The sequence below is a fragment of the Eutrigla gurnardus genome (assembly GCF_963514095.1).
Source record: "Eutrigla gurnardus genome assembly, chromosome: 11".
In the NCBI taxonomy this organism is placed as follows: domain Eukaryota; kingdom Metazoa; phylum Chordata; class Actinopteri; order Perciformes; family Triglidae; genus Eutrigla; species Eutrigla gurnardus.
The window spans coordinates 23,953,478-23,979,897 of NC_139925.1; the positions used below are offsets into that span (position 1 = coordinate 23,953,478).

General features: G+C 42.7%; 2 protein-coding genes across 6 annotated transcripts in view; one reads left to right on the forward strand and one right to left on the reverse strand.

Moving 5' to 3' along the window:
* The first annotated feature begins 3,757 nt into the window (after positions 1 to 3,757).
* vrk2 (VRK serine/threonine kinase 2) lies at positions 3,758 to 26,420 on the forward strand. Of its 4 annotated transcripts, none has more exons than XM_084021076.1 (14): positions 3,758 to 3,830; positions 4,015 to 4,149; positions 4,318 to 4,373; positions 6,631 to 6,700; positions 7,335 to 7,422; positions 7,857 to 7,965; positions 8,153 to 8,245; positions 9,564 to 9,696; positions 16,253 to 16,373; positions 17,089 to 17,147; positions 21,438 to 21,616; positions 24,678 to 24,800; positions 25,224 to 25,409; positions 25,651 to 26,420. In XM_084021076.1, exons 2-14 carry the CDS (start codon positions 4,020 to 4,022, stop codon positions 25,951 to 25,953), a joined length of 1,650 nt encoding a protein of 549 aa, XP_083877202.1. In that variant the 5' UTR covers positions 3,758 to 3,830; positions 4,015 to 4,019; the 3' UTR covers positions 25,954 to 26,420. The 4 variants fall into 4 exon arrangements, with proteins under 4 accessions (XP_083877202.1, XP_083877203.1, XP_083877205.1 ...); XM_084021077.1 differs by having other exon boundaries at positions 3,798 to 3,864; XM_084021079.1 differs by lacking the exon at positions 3,758 to 3,830 and having other exon boundaries at positions 3,883 to 4,149; positions 25,588 to 25,794.
* fancl (FA complementation group L) overlaps positions 25,941 to 26,420 on the reverse strand; it is a 28,537-nt gene continuing 28,057 nt past the window's right edge. For both annotated transcript variants that reach the window (XM_084021081.1, XM_084021082.1), the window contains one exon: positions 25,941 to 26,078. In XM_084021081.1, coding sequence (XP_083877207.1) covers positions 26,043 to 26,078 — 36 coding nt within the window. In that variant the 3' untranslated portion in view covers positions 25,941 to 26,042. The remainder of the gene's footprint in view (positions 26,079 to 26,420) is intronic.

Genomic DNA, 26,420 nt, shown 5'->3' on the forward strand with positions numbered 1-26,420 from the left:
ATAATATGGTGTCATAAAAATTATGGAATAGCATGCGATACAAAGATGATTTAAAAAAATATCATATTATAGTATGTGTAAGCATAAAAAAATGTGCCAGAAAATGAATATAGAGGAGCTGTGCAGCCTTTAATCATACTCCGGCTCCCTCGTGGCAGCAGCAGCAGCAGCAGCAGCAGCAGCAGCTGTATCTAATGTTGTTGTAGAGGCGTTTGTGTAGCTGTTTGTATGTATTGTATGTAAATTAGATTTTGTTCTGACCACAGCTGAGGCTGATGGACTTCTCTTGTACACAGATATCTTCATAACCACATTTATGATTGTCATATGATGATTATGATGCTGCATTTTCAACCCCAAAAAAGGATCTTTCCCAAACACGTGGAGGAGGCGCCTTCCAAACAGGAAACTAAGCAGCTACGCCACACACAATACCAGTGATTCTCTTTGTGTGTCTGACTTTTTCAGACCTCAGATCTCCCTGTCCTATCTGACCTGACACACATTAGCCCCTTTTACACAGACGACTCCACTGTAATGGCGGAAAGGCCAAATATGCCCCAAACTGCTATCATAAACATGTCGATGCGTATAACGGCAGCCTCGTACAAGCAACTACCTGCATTTTATCTTCTTCGGATCTACGCTTTGCACTCGTTAAATCCGCTGGTCGCGTGGCGCCCTGGTAACGTGGCGCCCTGGTAACGTGTCATCACTACGTCACGTCTTTTCCGCCTGGGGGGTCGTAGCGTTTAGATAGAAGCTCTGTGACGACCTCCGTTGACATCTCAGAGGCGTAATATTCTGTCACGCCTTTCTGCCTTGGCCAGCGTTTAAACTGACGACAGGGCAGAATAACGGCGGAATACTCCCACAACGAGAAGGCCGTCTACAAGGGGCTTCTGACTGCGGCTTAGAACCCAAAACCTCTTCTTTAGACCAGTCTTCTATCATCCTGAGCTGTCTGAGATCTGAGATGTTTAATCTCCGTGTTATAGCCGACACGAGAGTCGGGTGTTGATCTTCTGACTTCAGACTCTCTCTGTTGTGTTCATTGTTGATATTGTTCACAATCATGACGTCAGATATACTGAAAGCTTTGAGGAGTGGGAGATAGGGTTTGATCCTCAGTTTCACATCCATGTCACCTTTGAGCCACTAACTCTTCTTTAACTTCACTGGCTCCCACCTCCAACCATCACGGTCAAACTGAGAGGAACTACTTCTTATTCACAATGGCATTGTTTGGCAAGTGCACAAGTCCGGTTTGTAGCTATTGCTGGTTAAAACAAAACTATGAAAACATGTCCTTTATCCTCTTATTCCTCAACAGACAAATCCTTCATATCTACACAGGCAAGTCACAAATGAATGATAAATGACTGTAATAAGAGACGAGTCACAACAGTTGATCAATCCAGAAGTGAAATGAAATCAATTTGTGAATTTATCTATCTGGCTTTACTTAGCCCTCTGGATGGTTGTTTCCTGGAGAAATGTTCTCTCAAATGTATGATCGTTTGTACTGGTACTGAAGTTTTATGTTCCAGATGTTTAAAATGTTCTGACGGATGATGTTAAAGTACTTTATATAAATGTGTCTTTTTCAACTGAGCTCTGAAATATTTTTCTTTGTAGACTAAGTCGGTTCCTTTCATTTCTTGCTGTAACACTTCTGTTAAATAAAAAGTTATAAAAATCAATTTTTTGTAGCTTCCTTTCTTGGGGGTTTTGTAAGTGCATTCAATATGTGAATACCACTTAAAAATTAAAAGAATCAGGAAAGTACGTCACCTTCAGCAAATATGAAACTGCTTTAAGTGCAACATTTCACAACAACAGACAGAATTTTTTTTATTATTTCATGTGCCAAGGTGCAACAATGAGTTTTCAGTCCGCGACAGGAGGTGTGTTGTGTTTCTGCTGTCCTGATGTCAATGGGGAGCTCAGGTTGCAGCAATAATAATAATAATTAACTTTATATAGACCTTTTCTTAACAAGGTTATAAAGTGCTTTGTTAGAAAAAAGCAGCAGGTCAAGTGTTCCACAGTGTGGGAGCTCGCACACCAGCAAGATGTCTGAATAGAAGCATTACATCCAAACCAATCTTCAGTTTTCTCCTCAATAGTGGACAACAAATGTAGGAACAAACAAATGAACTGCGACCTTCAGCAATAGTTGACAGAGACAAGGTGCTGATACAACCCAGCTCTCTCTCAGGAAGGAACACTATCTCAGGTTTATTGTTTACTTGAGTATAAATGTAACGTGCAGAATAATCTATCATGCTCAAAGGCTGTGCAGATGTTTCGTTTTTGTGCATTGGAGTTGGAGTGGAAGTGCCATAACCTAGTAGCGCAATAGTTAGAGGACTTCTCAGAACACTTGAGATTGTGGCTTCGATCCTAATAATAATAACACAAAGTGAAGGATTTACAGTTACATTTACATTTAAGGCATTTAGCAGACACTTTTGTCCAAAGCAACTTACAATAAGTACATTTGTCAAAAGAAAAAAAAAACACAACATATCATTGCCGATAATTTAAGAGCTAAAAAATAGTGCCAAGTGTTAGGTCCTCGTCTGAGTAAAGTATCTGCTCAGCAAGGATACCTTAAGAACAACAAGAACATAAAAGTGCAATTTAGTTTGTTTTTTTTCAAACAAATAATATTGTTTGTGTGGCAGTTCTGTCCTAAAGCAAATAAACACAAACCTGCAGGACGGTTGTATAATGCGGCCCAAGGCCCGCTTCATCCTGCTGTGGCCTGCCTGCTCTCTCTGGACAGGCAGAGTCTCTGTAGATACAAACACCAACACACACTTTTGGTGGGTCATAAGTGATGCTTGAGATGGAAAAAGTGCAGTCAGACAACCACATGCATAAATTGTCATGTCAATGAAGATGCCTACTGATTTGTTTTCATAATATTTTCAAAACCAAACCAAATGTTGACAAAAGCAGTCATCTACCGGCCCCAACACCATTTCTCCAGTACGATAGAATGGCGAGGAGCCCACCAGGGTTAACCACTCTATACTGCTGTGTCAAACGGCAGCGTGTTATAGTTTGACCTTGGCCAGAAAGTCACGAGTCAGAAACAGAGACAGCTCACCTTCAATGTAAATGTTGCGTATCGAGCTGTAGTGTTACGATCTGTGAGATTGGCTGGTAAATGAAAAAAGAGGTGGTTTACTTTGAACTTTGTCTTTATTGCTGGCTCTGTTGTCATGTCAACAATGATAAAACATGATGCAGGTTTAATCACTCTCTTAGGTACATTATACATTTAAATTAATATTCTTCCAGTGAATTATCTTCTGGTCTGTATAATCAAACACAATGAGCACAGTGGTAAGTAAGGAGCAACATAATAAAATCAGTGGATGTTTAAAGAAAGCAACCTGGAATAAATGTAAACATTAGCCTTATTTAAATTGTTTTCACTACTAGTGTCTTCCATGGTGCACATGTGTAATACACTGTCTATATTACAATGTTGAGAAACAGCTATAATATATAACATGTTTACACTTTTCAGAGGTTTCACATATTTTTAATATCCATCTCTGCTGCCTGTTTGCATTATGACCAATGTGGATTTCATGTCAATCAGCTTTTTCCGGTCGAGTAATGCTCCATAATAAAGCTCTTATTTGAAATTCAACTCTGATTGAAGCGCCAACACAAGCGCAACTTTTACTTTGAAGGTAAGCAGCTATTTCCGGTTCTCGACTTCCTTGTTTACCTTTCATCGTACTTCCTAGACGGAGCCCGTTACGCCGCCTGGACAACAGCCCGCTGGGCAGCAGCAGTCAGCGTGTACAGTACGTCCATGTTCATGCTAGCATCAACGTTCATGTACGTCAGTGGACGCGGTTGACGTCGTCCTTCTGCCGCCGCCGCTTCGCTTTTGTTTCATATTAGAGTGAAAGTGAAAGAAACTTTTTGTCTCAGTTGTTTGGGATGTTAGTCAGACATGTAACATTTCTCTCTGTAAAACTTTCTCAGTTGTCATGGCACCGCCCGGTAGGAGAGCGTTACCTCGAGCCCTCCCAGAGGGCTTCATACTGACCGACGGGGAGAAGAAGAGATGGCGTCTGGGGAGAAAGATCGGTCAGGGTGGCTGCGGACTCATCTATCTGGGTAATCAGGACACACGCATAGTGCATGTGGAATAACTCCCTGACACTACTCTCATTGATCTGTTTTCTCTTGGTTGTGAAAGCAGTTCAGAGATCAGACTGCTACAAGAATTTCAACTTTGTAGCCTTCATTTAGTCTGATTTGCTCCTGTCTCCTGTTGTCCCACAGCGTCCCGTGATGTGGACAGACCGGTGACAGCAGACACGGAGTTTGTCATAAAGGTGGTGAGTACAGCCTATCCATGTTAAAAAACAACAACACAATAATGCTCTAAAAATGTATGTATGTATACAGCAATAATGCTCTTACTGCACTCTGTAGCAAAGTCACTCCTTTTTAATTTCAACGTTAATTCAAGTCAGTGTAAGGAAGCAATGTGAGAAAAGTGCAACAGATGATGACCAATATGAACTTTGACCTGCACAGTTGGAGGGTCTCTCTCTCTCTCACACACACACACACACACACACACACACACCGACACACACCGACACAGTGGGTCATTCCACGCCAACACACCCAGGGGTCCCCAGGTCACCCCCTCAGAGTCTGCTGGGAGAATTATTAAATGTAGAAATATGTTTGTACCCACCAGCAAAGATCTCAGAAGGTGACCCGGGGAGGCTGCTGAAATTTAAGTGACTTGGCGTGGAATGACCCATGTGTGGCTGTCACGCCCCTATTTACATATTACATAAATTAATAACAAGAGAAATAAAAATGATTGGGAAATTAATAACTGAAATAAATGTATTGTAATGCATAGGGAAATAATTCAATATGAAATGTATAAATTCAAAATAAGTCATGAATCAATTAAATACAATATATTTATTCATCTATTTCCTTGCATACATATTTATTTTCATATTAACCTGCACATTAATTTGATAATTGAGGCTTTTATTTTAACATTTCTTTCTTTACTATTTTATTGATTGATTTATCGAGGAATATATATATATATATATATATATATATATATATATATATATCGTCATTTATTATAGTAACAGGGTTAGTTCTCCATATTGGACAATGCAGCAACATGTAATGTAAATTAGTCTGATGGTCCCTCAAACATTTACACGCTTCTGTTTAGGGGAAGCTGACAGTCCAAAGTTGGCATGGATGCTCATCACTAGTCACTTGTTGCTAGATTGAATGTATACTCCCATAAACTGGTTTGGGATGGTCTTTAGATCGTGAATCCTTCATGCATGGTGGCTGAGTGGATAGGATGAGACCAGAGTGGCAGGTTTATTTTAGGCCTTGGGACTATATTCACAATCAATCTAGCAAATTGTCGTTCCTTGACATAAGCTTTTTTTGTGCAAATGATATATTGTAAAATTCAGCTGTAATACCTCCACTACATCTCAGCAAGGTGACTCATCCCAAGCCAATGAAAAGTTGGACTTTCATCCTAAAACACTGTTACAGTGGAAACAATGTGGGCTCCTTCAGTGCTTCAATGAGACATGCAAAAGTATCCAGGAATGTAGCATAAATACACATTTACTGTATTGTTATTAGTTATTAATCTAATGAATGGTTCCCCAGCCACTTGGAAGGATACCCTGTCAAAATAAACAGGAATTACGTTGACACAGCGCACCCAAAGGACTCTTAGACCCCGAGAACTTACACTACATTTGTCTGTCTGGCGTACATATGAGGTGTCTCACGATGTAGGAAAATCTCCCTTTATTGAACATAATAAACGAGAGTCACCACACTGGTTTTGTCAAACACTGTTAACTTATTCAGTGATCAAATAACTAGATTTCATGACTATATAATTTAGGGAATCCTTGGAAATCATAAGTAACAATAATATCTCTGTGAGAGAATCTATCAGTTGTATTGGAGAGTGACAGCTTTACTGTGCCCAGTGGCCCTTATGGATAATAAGGTAGGAAGAGGAAACAGAGGGGAGCAATACAGCAAAAGCTGAGGATAAAGAGATGTCCTCTTGGACAAAAAGGTTTCAGATGGTTTTCTGAACACCTCTGTAAATGTCCCAAAGAAGGAAGGCCAATAAAGGGAGTCTTGGAAAAGTCCAGAAAGTGTGAGTAAGAGCGCACTCACACTAGGCGATCCGTACCGTGCACAAGCATGTTTGACCCCAAAGTCCAGAAAGTGTGACTAGTGTGAGTGCTCCTTACTGGGCTCAAGCCCAGACCACTTCCTGGCCCCTGGCACGGTTGGAAGAGGTTTGCTTGAGTGCAACCTAAGAGACCCTGGCCTGTATGTGATTTACATCTGTTATAATTGTTAGAAATGTAAATGTTAGAATCCAAATCAGGATGAATCATGGAAAGCTTTTCTCTTGGACAGCGAAGGCGGTGGTGTACCACTTGAACCAAATAGAGGAAGTAAGGACTCGTTCGAGAGTGACCCCAGTTGTGATGCATGCTTATGACATGTTTTTGACATTTTGTGCTTCTTTAACACCTAATATCTGCCTTTTTTGCACAGGAGTACCAGGAGAACGGCCCCCTGTTCTCAGAGCTCAAGTTCTACCAGAGGGCAGCCAAGCCAGACAGCAGTGAGTAGCAGCGGCAGCTCACTGGAGCTGAGCCTGTGTGACTGATGAAGTGCCGCAGACACAGAGGCGTTGCTGCCCGCAGCACAGTAATTAATAATAAGCCAAAGCAAACATGCACCTCTGTGGCAGATCCCCGCCCCCCCCTCCTCTCTGCGCTTGTCTGAGCTCCTCAACGCCTTCGTTTTTAGAGGTGCAAGAGAATCGTCTCACGTAATGATGCCCGGGTCTCCGCTGAGCCCCCTGACCACCTGGCAGTCTGGTTGTGAGCCAGTCAGGCCAGCTGCTATCAAGCCCTGAGCCAGGCCACTGCTTTGTCTGGGACCACGCATGCATGAGCCATAACACTTAAGACTACACTAAACATTCAATAACTTGTTACGTCTGAAATTGTTGACATAACCTACAACACACGTTTAAGTCTAAGTGATCCAAGCAGGCAGCAACCTCTTAAAAGTGAAGCCAACGCTGAAGTGCCTTAAACAGCCGCATGCTGACACATACAGCCACAGACAGACGCATATGCAGACACATACTTTCTGCTCATTGAAAACAATTAAAAGTCTGTGCAGACTCCACAGGAGTCGTAGTAGAAACAGACAATGACGTAGTTGCCCCTCTTCTCATCCTGTTCCAGTGGAAAACTGGAAGAGAAGCAGGAAACTGGACTTCCTGGGCATCCCGACGTACTGGGGATCAGGACTCGCCGAGTGTAATGACCTCAGGTATTAATCTTAAGATCTAACTTCTCACATGATTACATGGTGACCATAATACCTGTCTACTTCCTTTGAGTGTAATAACAACATCAGCATTTTACAGTATTATTGTGGGTTTGGTTCAGGTGTAAATGTGGCCTGCAAGTTGGCTAAAGCAGATTTTCTGGGCAAAATAAAAGCTCCTCACAAAGAAAAATGTTTGAATGGGAAACCAAATGACCTTTAAAACAAGGCCAGGCTGACTTTAGGGTTAAGTGTTTTGTTTGTTATTTAGTTAAAAGTGCCAATAATGGCAAAAAAAGACTAGGAATTGATTGCTAAAAATGATTGCTAATAATTCAATGAATGTTTTTTTTTTATGCCACTCTCAAAACCAAAGAGCCATCAGGACGTAGGAGTTGTGTTGTTTGAATGAGAAGAAAACGGTTTCTCCCTCTCAGGTACCGCTTCATGGCCATGGACCGGCTGGGCTGCGACCTTCAGAAAGTCTGCGAGCGCAACGGAGGTCGACTGAAGAAGGCCACCGTTCTCCAGCTTGGTCGAGGACTGGTGAGATCATCCTTTTCCCCTTTAATGTTCATTGACTGTTGCATGTAGAAGCAGGATCTTATCATCGGTGTTCTATCTTGACTGTGAGGTGAACAGAACAAACCCAACATTGTGCATTCTCTCCCATTTCATTACAATCTGCTCATCATCCTTGTCCTGCTTGTTTTGTGTCTTCGGCTGCTGCCAGCTGGATGTACTGGAGTATATCCATGAGAACGAGTACGTCCATGCAGACATTAAAGCCGCCAACCTCATGCTGGGTTGTAAAGACCCTGAACAGGTAAATGATCTTGCATGTTCATAAGAAGGCCCTTTCAACTGCAGGACCTTTCCCCAGGCCATTTTGAGGAACATTTTGAGTGCAGGGACCCTTAATGAAGTTAGGAACACGGCTAAAAAAGGCTCTGGTCTGGTGGTAGTCCTCTCTGAAGGAACGCGAACCTTCTGTTTGGGATCTGCAGGGATGACCTTTGCTGACTGGGGTTGCCACTTCAAGTTGTGTACACATTGTGTATTGCTTAAGGAACCTTTTAGGAGGAGGGAAGAACTTTTCTCTCTGTTTGATAACATTAAAAGTAAAGTGATGCCTGGTTCAGACTATGTGAGATCAGCTGATTCTAGCCTAATGGTCAGTGTCAGCTCAGATTAGAACAATAAAGGTGTCAATTGAAGGTTTCATACCTTTTAGTATGTCATAGTAGACGTCAACAGATGGAACAACATGGAAGGTTTAGCTCAGGAGATTGCCGGTTCGATCCCCTGCTCCTCCTAGCTGAGTACCTGGTATCCCTGAGCAAGACACCTCACCCTAATTACTCCTGACGAGCTGGCTGTCGCCCTGCGTGGTTGACTCCGCCGTCGGTGTGTGAATGTGTGCGTGAATGGGTGAATGTCAGTCATTAATGTAAAGCGCTTTGGACAAAAGCGATAAATGAGGCCATTTACCATTTACCATTTACAACAGAGCGATCTGCCGATGACCAGCGATGATTGGTCGACGCCTGTCATGTTATGTCTCTCAGCCAAGTCAGGACAGGACTTAATGACTATGATCAGCTGATCTGACATGATGACCATTGTACAGACACAAATATCATGTTCTCAGCTCTGCCAAGACATTTAAAAAAAAGATAAAGAGAGACAGAGCAAGATCTCACCAGCAGGCTGAGCAGTAGAAATGAGAGGCAGCAAATTAGAGAAAAGAAAAGTTATTTTCTGATCCCACACTCAACAGATGATTTACGGTGGAGAAAAACGCTGTTATATATCTTCCTCCTCTGCATTCCATCCAACGTGCGTCAGTAAATACTTAACATTGTCCAGTAAACATTGTTGCTGTGAGACAAAACCAAGGTGCATTTTTAACGTGCTTTAGAGAGGAAACCTGGAGGCTGCAGAATGTCTTTACCTTGGAAACACAACAGAAGACAACAATGGGCAGAAGGAACTCATTTAGTTCCTTGAAAAGTAGTCACACGAATAAATGAGTTATATATAAGATATGTAACACAATCAAGAACGGGATACATTCCCTTCATTTGTTGAATAGCTTTGTGTGTGTGTGTGTGTGTGTGTGTGTGTGTGTGTGTGTCCTGTAGGTCTATCTAGCAGACTATGGACTGTCCTACAGATACTGTCCTGATGGAGTCCACAAAGAATACAAGGAAAACCCCAAGAAGGGCCATAATGGAACCATCGAATACACCAGCCTTGATGCCCACAAAGGACTTGGTGAGTCATCCTGAAATAAGCAGACCATGTGTGTGTAGTGATCACATGGCTGGTTTGAGATAATATGTGTATCTGATATAGAACCTTGTACAGACAAAGTCATAAGGTGCTTCACATGATAGAAATTGTTGAAATAAGATCCAAACAGTAAAAAGGAGCAGGCAAAGAATAAATACCACTGGAAATAAAATAAAATAAAACAGATTTAAAACAGAGAATTACAAACGTGAGACAAAAGCCAGTTTAAACAGGTGATTTTCAGCTTCCCATGCAGCATAAATTAGTTGATAAGTGATATGATAATGTGATATTGGATTGGTGCATAGACTCAGCCATACACGAACCAGCATTTAAAGGCCGTATCAGAGTAAGGGTGGGGAAAATCCATACAGCATAGTATCACAATATTTTGTGTGGCAATATTGCATCGATACACGGACACAAGGTATTGATCTTTTATTATATAAATGATTAATGTTGCAAATAGCAGTTAAACCTTTTATTTAGTGGATGCTGCTGATGTTTTTCTGATGTGGTAGTGGGTAAGGTCAGCTGACTGACAGGAAGTCAGTCAAAACAAAGATGGGGTGTTGGTCAGTCTGTCTGCCAGACCGGAGCATCGTTGATGCAAGCACAGAGTCACCCTCCTCTGGTCCCACCAGCCCTGATCTGATTAACAGATAAACAGAGTAAAAACTTAATCTAAATAGATAAAACAGATGTTACCAAGCTTCAAAATTTGACACAATATATCACAATATGGGAAATTGTATAAATTAAAAAAAAAAAAAAAAAAAAATCAGCATATCGCGAAATGTCACAAAGTCAATAATCTCAATCAGATTGTAATTTATGTATTGGGATAATATTGGCGATTCCCACCCCTATATTGGAGGCATTTCTGATACTAGTATCGGATTGAATCACTCTTCTTAAAATGATACACACCTCATCATGTAGTGTTTACTTGCTGAATGGTGGTGGATATGTCCTGGTACACAGCTGTAAACCTCCACACAACCACCAGGACAATGGTGATTACACATCTGGAGTTGGCTCATTTGGTCCAGACCAAGGGGAGAACTGATCCACAGTTGTATTCTGGTTCCGGTCCAGTTCCTTTTCCCACTGACTTCCATAAACAGGAAGTTATACAGACTGACGGGGAAGTCGCTGATTGGACAGTTTGCATCATCAGGACCAATGTGCTTCAGATTTGTGTTTTCTGTTGGACCACTGTGTGAGGCGTATTCCTGTGGCGTCTCAGACTTTTTACCAAAACTATCTTTTTCCCCAGTTTTCCTCGGTGTTGTGTCAAGAAAAACTGTGTCCTAATGAATCCATTGTAAACGTCTCAGGACGCTGTAGTGACGCTGCAGTACATAATTCAGGCCTATTTCTGCTACAGAAATACACAAAAAATGGAGAAGAATAGATGGAGCATGTGCATGAATAAAGCTTGTATACAAACATAGACAGTAGAAGAAGAAACTAAACACAACAATGGTTTCAAACCTGAATCGTTTGTGTGGACCGATTAAAAAAAGGTCCAAGGGTCGAGGGGTGGGGCGATGACATCATCGTATGCGTATTTGCTGGAAACACGTATGCGCAAGGGCGGCGTTTTTCACCCTGGGACATGGTCTCCAAAAAGTGCGTTTACAGGAACCAAAATCTCCGGATCCATTTGGATCCATGTGGATCCAGTTAGACGTTCGGCCCAAACATGCAAGACTTCTGCGTACACACAAAAAACATTGCCATGTGGACAGGCCCAGAGTCTACAGGCACAGCAGTTTTAACAGCTTCAGATCTGTAAGGCGAAATAACCAGCACTATATGCTTACATATGGCCTGAAATACAGATCTATGAGATCACTTATCCATCAGCTGATGGATTTATTGGAAGTTGAGCTTTTGAAATCACAAATCTGCTGTCATCAAATCCTGTGGTTGCTTCACACCACAAACAAACCGCACCAAAGGAAGCGGACTGAGATCTCATCTTTCAGGGGGTCTCAGTAAGTGTGACGAGTATTTTAGTATTCTAACAGTATCTATATTAGCTCAAACATAAGTCTTTGTTTGTCAATACATGTAAAACAGTCTCGCCTCTCCACCCGGCCGCACTCCACCTCCCTCGGCTGATATTGGGAACACATTAACTGGCAAATTGCCTACACGCTCCCTCTCTTCATTGGCCATCGATTCTCCATCCCTGCTGAATTCCCCCGCTACCGTCTCTGTTTAACAATTCCCTAATTAGCTGAAGTCATAACCTGCGTCGTGTATTCACCCCCCCCCATTAATTTAGGACTTTGATGCTTGATGGTGAAGAGTGAGGCCCGAGCCACAGATAACCTCCATGAGCTCCACGCCGAGCAACTCCACAACGCTCCAGTTCGATACTGTGAGTTAGCGTGGCTCAGGCTGCCTAATCGCCACGGCGGCGTTTCTATCAACGCGGGTCGATGAGTAAAAGGGCCAGAAACCAGCAAATGGAAGTCGTGTCAGTTTTAATCTCATTGTGAGAGGAGAGGAGAGAGGTGGACTACAATAATAGGATGATACACATGTGCAGGTGAACATCTGTTGGTAACAATCATATTTTTTTCACTTCACTAAAAGAAATGATGACCATGAAGAGTTCTTTGAATCACATTGTAATGTCTAAATGAATTGCTTAATCCGAGATCCACAATGGACCAGGTCTCTGTAAAGACCAACAGTTGAGTTAGCCTGAAGTCTTATTTCATCCATTATATTTCCCTGAGACCAGACATCAGACAGCCAGGGGGATGCTGGGTAATGGAGTAGCCTTAGGTCCTAACTGGGTTAGCTTATCTTCCATCTCAGCTCATCTCCCTCTTCTCCTGCACCATCGACCTAACTTTTGTACAAATCACACACTATAAACATATCTATAGCAAGTCATTATAAGTCATTATGAAATGCTCCATTTGTTATAATTGTTATATAGCATTAATATTTAGTATTTAGTGCTTGTAACTATAATTCTATAAGCAGATGACAACATATAAAATTGTTAATAATATACATTCGTCATAGGAGTCAGTTAGTCGTTGACGTGTCTGCAGTCCAGTAGAAAACACTCAAACATGCATCTTTCTGCATATTGTCCTCTTCAAATGTTGGGAGTATTTTCCACAGCGCATGGTGATTATGACCGAGGACCAGACCCCCTCATCTGTCCGTTTCTGACCCGACGTCACCGATCCCCTCTTAAGGTGTTGACAGAGTTGCCATGGTGAGGTTTGGCGATTGCAGCTGGCAGTGGCAGGCCTCTGAACCTGGAGCTAAACGGTGTAATTACCGAGACGCGGTGGGCGTCCGGCAGGCGGAGGAGCGTCTCCCAACGACAGCGACGTGAAGCAGAAGGGTTAAGAGTGTGACACTGCAGCCTGCGTTAGGGAATCTGAATAACAATAGGAGATAATTAATAACAACACCATTGCCGCTTCACCTCCCGACTGGAGCGTGGGGAACGTGCGAGCGCGGCGTGCGTCTATGTGCATTCATGTCTTTATGTATTGTGCATGAATGTGTTCTTCCCGAGCATGTCCTGGATCCTTTGAGAGCCGTTATCTCTTCACCGTCCTGTGTCATTCCTCATATGAAGGCTAAACGCATTAAACACAGAAGAGCAGACGCACCAAACGCCATCATGAACGGCGATAACGCGCCCAGAGCACGCACAGAGGGCAGCGCCGCTTAATGCAGTCGTTGATCTTTTTAATTGTTAATCTATTATGGCACTCTGGGAGTTGCAACACTTTTTTCCCTGTGTCAGTATCGCATGTATTTTTCATCTTTATTCTCCTTTAACAGGCTCTCAGCAGCAATGAAGTGCTGTACAATTATTTACAGCAATAGGAGGCTGTGCTGTAACGCTGACTTAATGCATACTTTACACCCACAAGGGCAAGCGGCCCTAACTCTTCATTCCATGTTTAGATGGAGTGGAGCAGAAAACGCTGGTGTCATGTTGGCACCTAATGTACAGCTGACACTTGATGCTGTTCGTGCAGACCTGTGTGAAAGTCAACTCGAGTTTTACTGGTTGATATTTCTGAACAGTTGAGTCACGTAGTTTTACTCGCAACATATTTATACATTTGACTTCTCGTACATTTGGCAGCTTTAATTATGCTGCTTTCATCCAGGATTGTGTCTTTAACTTCTTCACATTCGTCTAACATAGTTTGAAAAAAAAATTGTAACACTAGACATGTTTGTGATTGGTCATATGCTGCAAACTCCACCCCTCATATGTCAACTGCTCAGCGTGTCCACGTTTGTCCGGGTTGGTTGAGCCATATGCTGAACTAGTAGACCCCTGTTGTCTATATTACCAAATGACATGGCAGAGAACACGTTGGACCCTGACCAATCAGGGAGTGTCGTGAGCGAACATGACTCCTCTCAAAGGCCCTTCCTATACCCTATGTGTCACAGTCTCTAAGCACCTCTCCCGTCTGATCTTCCTCATTGATCGCTGATCCCCCGCTGGGTCCAAACAGCTCGGTGTTCCCCTGCTAACCACAGTTGTTTTATTCAGGCACACATCAACATTTATCCCCTTCAACACATCCCTCCATCCTGATATTCCGTCCTCATGTTGAAGAGCCCAGCTATGATGAGCGATCTAATAAAAATACAAATTTGTTAGTGTGTAATCAGATTACTGGCCACCCATTCCATGTAATCTTGTTCTGTGTGGCGGTGACCACGCTTCGTCTTCAGACCAGCCTGTTGGCTGTGGAGGATCAATGGTGGCCGTGGCTCAGGGAAGAGATTTCTCCCCTCTGATGGAGCCAGTCGATAGGTAATTTCTCCGGAGACGTGTGGCGGCCGTTACAGTATTGAGCTGCTAAAACTCCCCGGGCTCGACCTCTTTGGAATGGACTTGGTGAACAAGTATTGATAGACCTCACACATTAATGTAGACCCCCGCAATCACACGCTCACAAGACAAATACACTCTTAGTCTTAAAGAAGTCTGAGTACACGGGGAATCACACTGGTGTCATCCAGCCAACGTTTCATGTCTTCATTCATTCCCTAATATTCTATTCTGTTATACCTGCCCTGCTGATCAAGTCCCTGAAGTGCTGAATTGTTTTTATGTATGATTTGTGGAAAGCCTTTCTACCCTCAGGAGGCAATTACAGTGGGGATACACAGCTGATTCCAGTGCTTTTGATAATGAAATGCTAGGTGTAAAGCATAGTATAGTAGTAGTAGCATAGTAATATTGCATTCGATTGAACTCATGTGACACGAGTTGACATGTGACATGATCCTTTCACATCTGGACTACTGACAGTTCGGTCAGAGCATGTTTGTGCTAGTAGTGGCTAATAGCCTCAAGCTGGTCGCCTCAGGCAATGATGAGGAGCTACAGAAGTCTGGTTACTCAATTTCAAACCAATGCTGATCAGGCGACAACCTCGTTCTGAACAGTGAAGCCAACACTGATGTGCCTTAAACTGTCATTCTCTCTGCTGGCCACCAGGGGGTGACTTCTCTCTTGTTTTATTATCTCAGTAACATTGTAAATATGAGTTTATGGTCTCAATCTCTAGTTTAAAGTCTTCTTCAATCCAGCATGATGTTCATTTAGTACATTATGGTCCATTTAGAGGCAAACAGACCAGAAAGTAGGTAACGATTTAGGGGCGGGGCTACCTTGTGATTGACAGGTCTCTACCACGCTACCAATGCAGTTAGCTACTAAGATGACTTTAACACTTAGCTGTAAAGTTGACCTTGAATTATGAAGCTAACTTTGTTAGCAGCTTCACACCAGATGGATCCAGATCCAGTAAGGGTGCTGCTCTGTGGTCTGCTCTGCTCCAAGTGTTCATCAGATCCACCATCACACCTCCAGAGTCCAAATATGCTCACTTTTGTTCATTGGCTGGAAAAAAATCAGAGACGGCGACGGGCAGAATCCAAGATGGCGATGGCCGAAACGCCAAACTGTAAACATAGTACAAAATCCAGTGGGTGACGTCACAATGACTACTTCCACGTCTGGTTTCATAAAATAGGTGACTGTTGGAGTACCCATTGTGCTTTTTGTCTTAGCAATGGGGGAGTCATGATCAACATCATCATGCTATTCTACTGTATGCAGTCTGACCCAATCAAATCTTCTTTTAGCTTCATCAGGCTCCATCTTATTAGGCCAAACCAAAATATCCCGTCAACAATAGATGGTGCAAGAGGTGACTTCTGTACTGCACAGCTCTGGATTTGCCCCTACCAGTGCTGCAAATGGTGCTTTTGTCCAACCTTGACTCCGGAGACAGATCTGTTGTTTGAAAACCCTACATAGTGGCTCTTAATGATACGAGGTCAACTACAACTGACTGTTAAACCGCTGCTTTTTTCTTTTTCTTGTAGCTTTGAGAAACAAATTTAAAAACGTTTTGGGATGAGCCGTGGAAGGTTTATGGATAAAATAATATTAATGGTAGCAGACTAGACTACTATGTTTCTCTGACCACTTTCTCTTTTTGTCTCTTTGTAGCTCCATCTAGACGTGGTGACCTCCAGATTTTGGGTTTTTGTCTTCTTCACTGGTTATGTGGGTCTCTGCCTTGGGACAAAGTTCTCAAGAACCCAACTCAGGTCCAGGAGGCCAAGGACAGGTAGGTAGTCCCTTGTAATGTTTCTGCAGCCGAGACTTCACGGCCTGTAACCAAACATGTTGCCATGTATTCTGTGGGATGTGTCCTAACCGTACACTGTAGAAAAGAAGCAGGGATGCTAATTTGGACTTCTGACTCCTTCGAGTTTCTTTTAGTACAACCAAATGCTGAACAAGTCATTTTTAGGCTAAAAGTCCAAAGACGGAAACACAGACAGCAGCCAAAAATGAGTTCATAGCTATTTAAATGTACGCAGAGCCGTGGATACATATTGCTACACCTTTATCATGGTGGCTGTGGGAGCAACTTCCATCATATATCCCAAAAATCCATCTAGTCAGGCTTCAAGTAATGTGTCTAAATATTTCTCTATACTAAACATCCTATGTGGAAATATAGTAATTAAATCCCAAACAGTGTTTTGAGAAACTCTTAAAGTATTTTAGAGGTAGGTAGGCCATCCTTCTCCTCCATCCTAGTTCAAGGGGGCATCACAAGGGAGCCCCACTTTATTAAGTCCAGAGGTCATGAACCCAGGTCAGAATTGGGTGAGAGTCATAAAGAAGGCCTGTGGAGAGTGGTTCCTACAATTGATACGATCTAGTGTACCGAAATACTCGGAGCTTATAAACTTGAATACATCTTAGAAAGGTGTTGAATTAATTCTACATGATTTTCCTCCTCACTTTTTTCTCTCCTCTCACTCCTCTCTCAGACTCATGAAGAATCTGCCAGACTCAGTCCGGCAGCTGTCAGTGAGTGGAGCCAGCACAGGTAAGCCGGGCCACAGGACAACATGTCCACTTCTTACGCTAAACAGAGAATTTGTAAAGTTGGCGGGCCTGTGAAGGAGAGGAGAAGATTCTCATTGTGTAATCTCCTGCTCTTTTTTGAGGGAGCGCCACGACTAATTCAGGTAGAGTGCTGACATGTACAGGGCTTATGGGTAATAGCTCTTGCTGTACATTATTCCTATATAAATACACAACATATTTAGAACTGTTTACTGTTCATAAAAAGCATGAAAAATGAATTTTGGATGTTTGGTAACCATCTTTGTTACGTCCTGAGATTAATGCAGGGGATTAACAAAATAACATATCCCCGGGTGGAAAAAGTGGAAAGGGAAATGACCAACAGGATCTTTTAAAAAGTAAAGCAATGACAATTTAAAACCATGTCTCGGGTCTACTTTTTTTTTCTTCGTCTTTACTAAACATTATTTGACCCGCTTTCCTCCAGGCTTTGTATGTTCCCTTAATTTGGTGAGGATTCAGGTGTGCATGCCACACAGGTAGCAAAGGGGGAATTGGCACCCCACGTGTCGAGGACAAGTCCTCACTGCAGTGGCCCCAGGTTCGAATCTGACCAGCCCTTTCTGCAAGGTCATCCCTGTCTCTCTCCCCCTTTCACTCTCACTCTCTCTCAATAAAAGGCAAAAACAGCCCCAAAAAAATGTTCTTTGAGTATAATTTTTTATATCAACTGGCGACAATTTTCTTGAAATGTATTTCAACATTCTCATTATGAAATTCAGAGCATCTCTCATGCCTCCATATGTCTCCCAACATGGAGACAACTGAGCCAGGGGCTAGCAGCTAACATACCTAACCGCACAAATAGTGCAAATAATGACAAAAGTGCTGAGAGAGTTAACCGTGGGGAAATCAGAGGGGGGGCAGGGCAGATCAGCGACAATCCGCACACAACCGCGGAGTCAGGAAGCCGGGATAACAACGCACACAGAGGGAAAACATTCTCCCTCAAGCTCCTGAATAACTTCAGCTGTCCCGTTGACATGCCTTTCAAACTTTGTCATGTTTTATCTCACCTCTCTACGAGGAGAGGTCACACCTGTGTGAGAGCTCGGTGTGTGAGATGTATGTTTGGGACTGGGTGCTCCTCTGCTGACAAAGGCCCGGCTGGCCGCCACAGATAAGAGCCAGGGTATGCATCAACTAAGTGTGTGTGTGTGTCTGTGTGTATGTGTGTGCAGTATGTGTCATATATGGTATGTCGTCTGGCCAGTGTGTCATGCATCGTGGCTGTGTATGACACTTAGACACACTCACACACAATACATATCCATAGCCTATAGCCTAATCTCTGGGGGGGGATACATTAGCAGTGTATTATCTGGATTGTGAGACCTTCAGGTTCACCCTGTGTCCCGGAGCTCTCCAGCTTCCTCAGCGTCCGGCAACCTTCCACAATTCTTCTGTTAACTGAACCCATTGATTTTCATTTGAAGTAACAAATAGTTTAATTATAAACTATTTATCACAAACTCGTTAACTCACATCACTTCATTGAACACTCTGATGCACAATTTAACAAGACTATGTGAAACCTCTTATATGAGCCGTGTTGGTCAATGCGCTTAATTGCAGATAAGCTTGATGATTATTTGGAACGGTTTCTACAACCTGCAGCCTGTCAGTCAGTCACCAGAGCAACACTGACGTTACTGTGCTAGCACCAGCTGCTGTGGGGGACTTAGCTTTCAGGCTCTGATAAATGGTGGACTCGTCCGCTCGTGGGTCTCAAACTCAAATTGGCTTAGGGCCACTGATGGTATTGTCATCTCATAGGAGGGCCATGTCAACATGCAAGTATGAGAAAAAAAACTTTTTTTCAATATATTTTTCAACATTTATTATATTTTGTATTATTAATAGTTTCTTTATATTTACAGGAAAAATACAAACAGCCTTTACTATGCATTTGTATATACATTGTACTCAAAACTTAGTGCAGGTGTTTTTTCCTCCTCTTTTTTGAGATCAAATTTGGTTATCATTACAAGGAGTAGTTTAAATTGATATGAAGCAAGTGTAAAATAATACAATTATTTAATGTAAAAAAAAAAACTTTATATTTTTGACATCGTTGTGGGCCGGATGGAGAGGGGGGACGTGTTGACTTCTCCAGCTTTGCATTTCACATTCCAAACTCTGTTTCTGCTGCTCTGATTCCCTCAGACGACTGTGTTCACAGCCACATGAGCAGTGGCCCTTGGTGGTGTTTTAGTGTTTTTGGAGATTTGAATTTGGAGTGGATGTCAGGTTACCCCACTGCAGTTGCGTGCCCATAACGATGGCAGAAAGACAATGGAAACACGTTTAATATAAAAAATGTCTTGTTGTTTCCAAATGGGAATGTTAAAAAAGATAATGGACTATTTGTATAGAATACTGTCGTCAAAGACGCCCCTTTGAAGCAAATCACACTCATTAAACAGACTGATGACATAATATCGTCGTGGTCTGTGGTCTCCCAGAGCTCTTATAGTACTATAAGATACTTATCTTACATTTCATACAGAGACCAAAGCAAACTATAAGTAACAAAGACTTAAGTAGAGACAAAGTTCTTTAGTAGAGGTACTGGGTTGTTCTTTAGTAGAGATAGATACTGGGTTGTTCTTTAGTAGAGGTACTGGGTTGTTCTTTAGTAGAGATAGATACTGGGTTGTTCTTTAGTAGAGATACTGGGTTGTTCTTTAGTAGACATACTGGGTTGTTCTTTAGTAGACATACTGGGTTGTTCTTTAGTAGAGATACTGGGTTGTTCTTTAGTAGAGATACTGGGTTGTTCTTTAGTAGAGATACTGGGTTGTTCTTTAGTAGAGATACTAGGTTGTTCTTTAGTAGAGATAGATACTGGGTTGTTCTTTAGTAGATATACTGGGTTGTTCTTTAGTAGAGATACTGGGTTGTTCTTTAGTAGAGATACTGGGTTGTTCTTTAGTAGAGATACTGGGTTGTTCTTTAGTAGAGATACTGGGTTGTTCTTTAGTAGAGATACTGGGTTGTTCTTTAGTAGAGATACTGGGTTGTTCTTTAATAGAGATACTGGGTTGTTCTTTAATAGAGATACTGGATTGTTCTTTAGTAGAGATACTGGGTTGTTCTTTAATAGAGATACTGGGTTGTTCTTTAGTAGAGATACTGGGTTGTTCTTTAGTAGAGATACTGGGTTGTTCTTTAGTAGAGATACTGGGTTGTTCTTTAGTAGAGATACTGGGTTGTTCTTTAATAGAGATACTGGGTTGTTCTTTAGTAGAGATACTGGGTTGTTCTTTAGTAGAGATACTGGGTTGTTCTTTATTAGAGATACTGGGTTGTTCTTTAATAGAGATACTGGGTTGTTCTTTAGTAGAGATACTGGGTTGTTCTTTAGTGGAGATACTGGGTTGTTCTTTAGTAGAGATACTGGGTTGTTCTTTAGTAGAGATAGATACTGGGTTGTTCTTTAGTAGAGATAGATACTGGGTTGTTCTTTAGTGGAGATACTGGGTTGTTCTTTAGTAGAGATACTGGGTTGTTCTTTAGTGGAGATAATGGGTTGTTCTTTAGTAGAGATACTGGGTTGTTCTTTAGTAGAGATACTGGGTTGTTCTTTAGTAGAGATACTAACAGAGACACAGAGAGAGACTTATTGTTAGTGTGAGTACTGTATTTACTAGTACGGGTTTACACAGTCTGGTACTTCAGCAGTTAGAAGAGACTTTCTTGACGTAAAAACATTTTGTGATTCTTGGTACAATTCAAATGGTATCAAAAATGATCTCTCTGTTGATATTTTCCCTCATAATAAGTCTGTTGGCAGTCCACAGCGAAGCCTCTCAGCGAGTTATCTTAGTAACGTTACTCATCCTCCATCCAGCCATCATTCTTTAGTTCTCACCTCAAGTTACTTTGAGCTTCATACAATGTTACCACATACTCGTAACTACATTGCGGATATGGCTAGCGTGCTAATCACGATTCGCAGCTGACATAACACTCTACATCCTGATGAAGCGACACAAATGGCATCCACCAAAGTAATGGATATGATAATCCTCCAGCAGCTTTGGTTCAGTAGATGGTGGCGTTTACAGCCACACCTCTACCTCTCCGACAGGGAGGCAAGTTGGGAACAACATGACACATAAACAGAATCATTCATTTGTAAATATATGTTTCTCTACTGTCCCAGAGTTGTACCGATTGATCTGGCTTGGTCCTAAGTTAAAAAAACAGCCTTAAATGTTCTTTTTTGACTCCGTTTGTGTTTCAGATGAGGTGGCCACATTCCTCAGATACGTGAAAACTCTGGACTATAAAGACAAACCAAACTACCAGCATCTTAAACATCTGTTGACCAACGATGTAACAGGAAGACTTGACTTGTCCAAGCCAAAAGGCCCAGCGGAGGATTCCATCCCCGAGGTACGGGAGCCCCCTGCCAGGGAGAAGGTGAGTGTGTATTATGTGGTCTCCATGTGTGAACGATATCCATGTCTCTTCTTCTTCACTCTCTTCGTCAGTAGACAAAACAACACAACTGCAGTGTAAAGGATCTGGTATGGAGTGAGACCAAAAGCTGCTGTGTGTTTGCCTGTATTGTCATTTAAAAGGATTGGTAAGAAATGTCAATATTAACAGCGTTGATGGTTATTCACAGTCCAGTCATCAAATTTAGTTTATAGCTTAAAATACCCTCAGTGTGCAGTTAATCTTTAAACATACACTCAGTAGGCTACTTATTTATGAGCGCAATGAAACAATATATAGCACAATTTATTACAAAGCCATTTAACTTCATATTTATTGATAAGCTAGTGCAACAAACGCGTGATTTTCCACCAACAAAGCAGCTATGGATGTTTTCATTGGTCCCTACTCAGGCTAAATGATTCATTCCAAACAAAAGACTGGACATGTAGAAGACATGACTTCCTGTGTGGTGGAGAGAATGTTCTTCAGAAAGCTTCGCTCTTTTCATAAAGGAAGATCCGTTGTATCCGATACTAAAGGAGATGTGAAAGGAAGCAGTGGAGCTCCTTTCCTTTGGATTTAGAGAATGCCAATTGTTTACTTCCGGGTAATTTCTTCAGTTAGAAACCTTCCTAACAGCCACCAGGTCAAAGAGCACAGGAGGCACAGAACATAAAGAAAGAAACTGGTTTGAAGTGAAAAGTGTGCATTCCAGTAAACACACACAGTACCATGAACCCCAAAAATAACCAACAGATCCGATGGTCTGGCTTAAAGAAACAAATAAGAGCTCAGGTCAGCCGTGCCATGGGCCGTCGGACCTGAAACACCTGACTGCCCAACACAGGAACCTAAACCACCAACAAAAGAACCAAAAACCAAACCCATCTGTCCTAACCCTCATGAAGAGAAATACACTATATTGCGAAAAAGTATTTGCTCACCTGCCTTGACTCGCATATGAACAATTCTTAATCCATAGGGTTTAATATGACGTCGGTCCACTCTTTGCAGCTATTAGAGCCTCAACTCTTCTGGAAGGCTTTCCACAAGGTTTAGGAGTGTGTTTATGGGACTTTTTGACCATTCTTCCAGAAGTGTATTTGTGAGGTCACACACTGATGTTGGAAGGAAGGCCTAGCTCTCAGTCTCCGCTCTAATTCCTCCCAAAGGTGTTCTATCGGGTTGAGGTCAGGACTCTGTGCAGGCCAGTCAAGTTCATCCACACCAAACTCTCTCCTCCATGTCTTTATGGACCTTGCTTTGTGGGTTACAGTGATGTTGGAACAGGAAGGGGTCGTCCCCAAACTGTTCCACAAAGTTGGGATCATGGAATTGTCCAACATCTCTTGGTTTGCTGAAGCATTCAGAGTTCCTTTCACTGGAACTAAGGGGCCAAGCCCAGCTCCTGAAGAACAACCCACACCATAATCCCCCTCCACCAAACTTTACACGTGGCACAATGCAGTCAGACAAGTACCGTTGTCCTGGCAACCGCCAAACCCAGACTCGTCCATCAGATTGCCAGATGAAGAAGCGTGATTCGTCACTCCAGAGAACGTCTCCACTGCTCTAGAGTCCAGTGGCGGCGTGCTTTACACCACTGCATCCGACGCTTTGCATTGCACTTGCTGATGTATGGCTCGGATGCAGCTGATCGCCATGGAAACCCATTCCATGAAGCTCTCTACGCTGTTCTTGAGCTAATCTGAAGGCCACATGAAGTTTGGAGGTCTGTAGTGATGACTCTGCAGAAAGTTGGTGACCTCTGTGCACTATGTGCCTCAGCATCCGCTGACCCCGCTCCGTCATTTTACGTGGTCTAACACTTCTTGTTGAGTTGCTGTCGTTCCCAATCACTTCCACTTTGTTCTAATCCCACTGACAGTTGTCTCTGGAATATTTAGGAGTGAGGACATTTCACGACTGGACTTGTTGCACAGGTGGCATCCTATCACAGTACCACGCTGGAATTCACTGAGCTCTGAGAGCAACCCATTCTTTCACACATGTTTGTAGAAACAGTCTGCATGCCGAGGTGTTTGATTTTATACACATGTGGCCATGGAAGTGATTGAACACCTGATTTCAATTATTTGGATGGGTGAGTGAATACTTTTGGCAATATAGTGTAGATATGCTAATCAACCGACAGTGTGAGTGCAGGTTGCGGTGACCACTGATTTGGCAGTTGGACAGACCTTCACTTCTCTGAGCCGATGTTTGGGCCAAATAGTCCCACTCAGTGTGTTTGCGCCACTTATCGTGTCATATTTCTCTATGCTATATTCATTTTGACACAAGTAAACATACAGTAGACCATGAAGGTGTGGTTTTGTCTGTGTGAAGACATTACGCTGAATATTTTTGATTCAGTGAACATTCAACAACCTCAGTGTTGGTCACAAAGATTTCCTCTGTCGAGTCTTTTAGTGGAGAAACGTGACAGCAGCGGGGGTGGGGGAGGAGGGGTTAACCTGCTGCTGCTGCCCCCCACTGAGTGTGTCAACGGGGGGGACTGTGATTCCCTCAAATTTACCAGAATCACTTGTTGACCCCTGGGGCCCCACGAACGCCCTCTCAATGGCCCAATTTGAGGAAGTTGATGACACACACTTTTACCGTACAGGTGTCTCCAATTATGCTCCTGATTTCCTCTCCTCTCCTTGTGTCTTTGCATTTCCATGCTAAAGTGCCGGCCAGTTTGATCCCTTGTTAAACAGAAGTGGCCATTTACTGCTGAGGGTAAATGTCAGCAGAGATAAAGGCCATGCAGAGTGCATGTTCACTCAGTATACATATATTAGTATTTTAGGGATGGTGGTGGTGAGGCAAAGTTTTATTTAAGAGAAATTAGTAAAAAAAAAAAAAAAAATCATAAAGTTGCTACACAAAGGCAGCATCCCTTTCCACAGAGCTCTTTAAAACGAGGTAGCGTTTCCAGTGATGTTAGGAGGGTGGATGTGGTCGGGTGGATGTGGTCGGGACAGCAGGACGGACGTGAACACATGCAGATGAAATCAACCCACCGTTGTCTCAGCAGACAGCAGGACGAGCCAGCAGGGCCTCCCAAGCCCGGGCCTCCGAGGTGGACGATGAGGAGGGGGCCAAGTCCAAACCAGTGGCAGCTCGCTACACCAGAGGACCAGCGCTCCCCAAACAGGTCCGTTGTTTATGTCATATAATGCACTTGAATATTGATCGACTTGTTCCAGTTGTTGTGGAGTTATTCACCACTAGAAATACAGCATCTTCTACTTCCCTTCACGGTTCAGTTGGAGGTTTCTCTGCTTTCAAAACGTTTGTAGTATGTATTTATACTCATGGTTTGTTGAATTGAATTGTATCTTACTAAAATAGACTGGAATCAATTTATATTTAGTACCATTTTAATAGTTTGAAGCATATTTTCATGTCACAATGATTTTGGCCAGGACCATCGTGACGGGACATTACCATATCGTCCCATGGCCGGCACATTTAATCACATTTTCAAATTGCAGGAGACACAATATTTGGAAAATGGAAAACTTAAAAAAATGTATGAATCAAAAATGACAATTTTTCTTCTGTATGCTTATAAAAGGAAGATGGAGTTCCACCTGCTGTCAGCAGATCCATGAGGCATAGACCGGTGGTGTCTTATAGAGAAGATGACGGTGAAAGTGAGGAGGAGGAAGAGGAGGAAGACGATGTGGAGGCCAGACCCAAACCCATCCTTGCATGCTATCTGAGAGGCCCTCCAATAGGCCCCAGAGCTCATTCTAAACAGGTGTGAGTCCATCAGGCTGCTAGTGTGACTGCTTTTTATTTGCCGTTTGAAATGGCAAATATGAAACCAGCCCGAGTCCTTTTTTGTCCATGTGTAAAGATGCTTCTAAACTGCAGAATTCTTGTTGTGATGAGAGTTCTTGAGAAGTTTATCAATCCAATGTTTGCATATATTCCAGTAAAATGTTCAGGCTGCTGCCAGTTCCACAACCAGCCAACCCTACAATGACCTTCTTTAACAGAAGCCACATGGAGCCACATGGAGCAGCAGGGAAACCAGGGAGAGACAAGAACAACCACTCCACTCACAGAGAACAAACATACAGACGTCCATCAAGGACCGAAAACACGTGGACTACAGGGACAGAGCTGGTGACCCGGACGGGTCCGACTGCGGTTCTCCTCAGCAAGGACTACATCGGCGGCACTTCCTGTCTCCTCTCAGCGGTCCAGAACAGGAAGCTGGTCCCACGCAGACCCATGGACTGATTTCCTGGCTCCTCTTTGTAGGAGTCTTCCTCATCCTAGTGCTGTTATTTGTCTGAGAGCATTTTGAACAAGGTACCTTCAGCACCGTCTTTTCAAGCTGATTCCCAAAGTCAAAATGGTGCTGACAAAAAAACTACGCCACTTCTCAGGACTGTTGGGCTGCCATTTTCACAGTGATGGGCTGAAATAGAAGGAGAATCTTCACTTTATTCTGCTTATAAAATGTTCATTATAGTATTAAATGTGCTACGAAGGATAGCTTTTGTGGGGAAAAAATGAAGTGGGCCTCTCATTTCTGACTGATGAAGGACTCCCAAATGCACTCAAATTCATATGCCCAAGTCTTTGAATGAATGGCATGCTGTATTCACAGATCCTGTATCACATACTTTAGTCCCTCCTTTTCACACCAGGAGCAACATGGGTAAAAGTGACTGAATGCTGCGTATTGTTGCGGTCACACTCAGCAGGGAGAATGTTTGGCTATGTGTAGAGCCGTGCTAATTAAAGTATGCTGAATGTC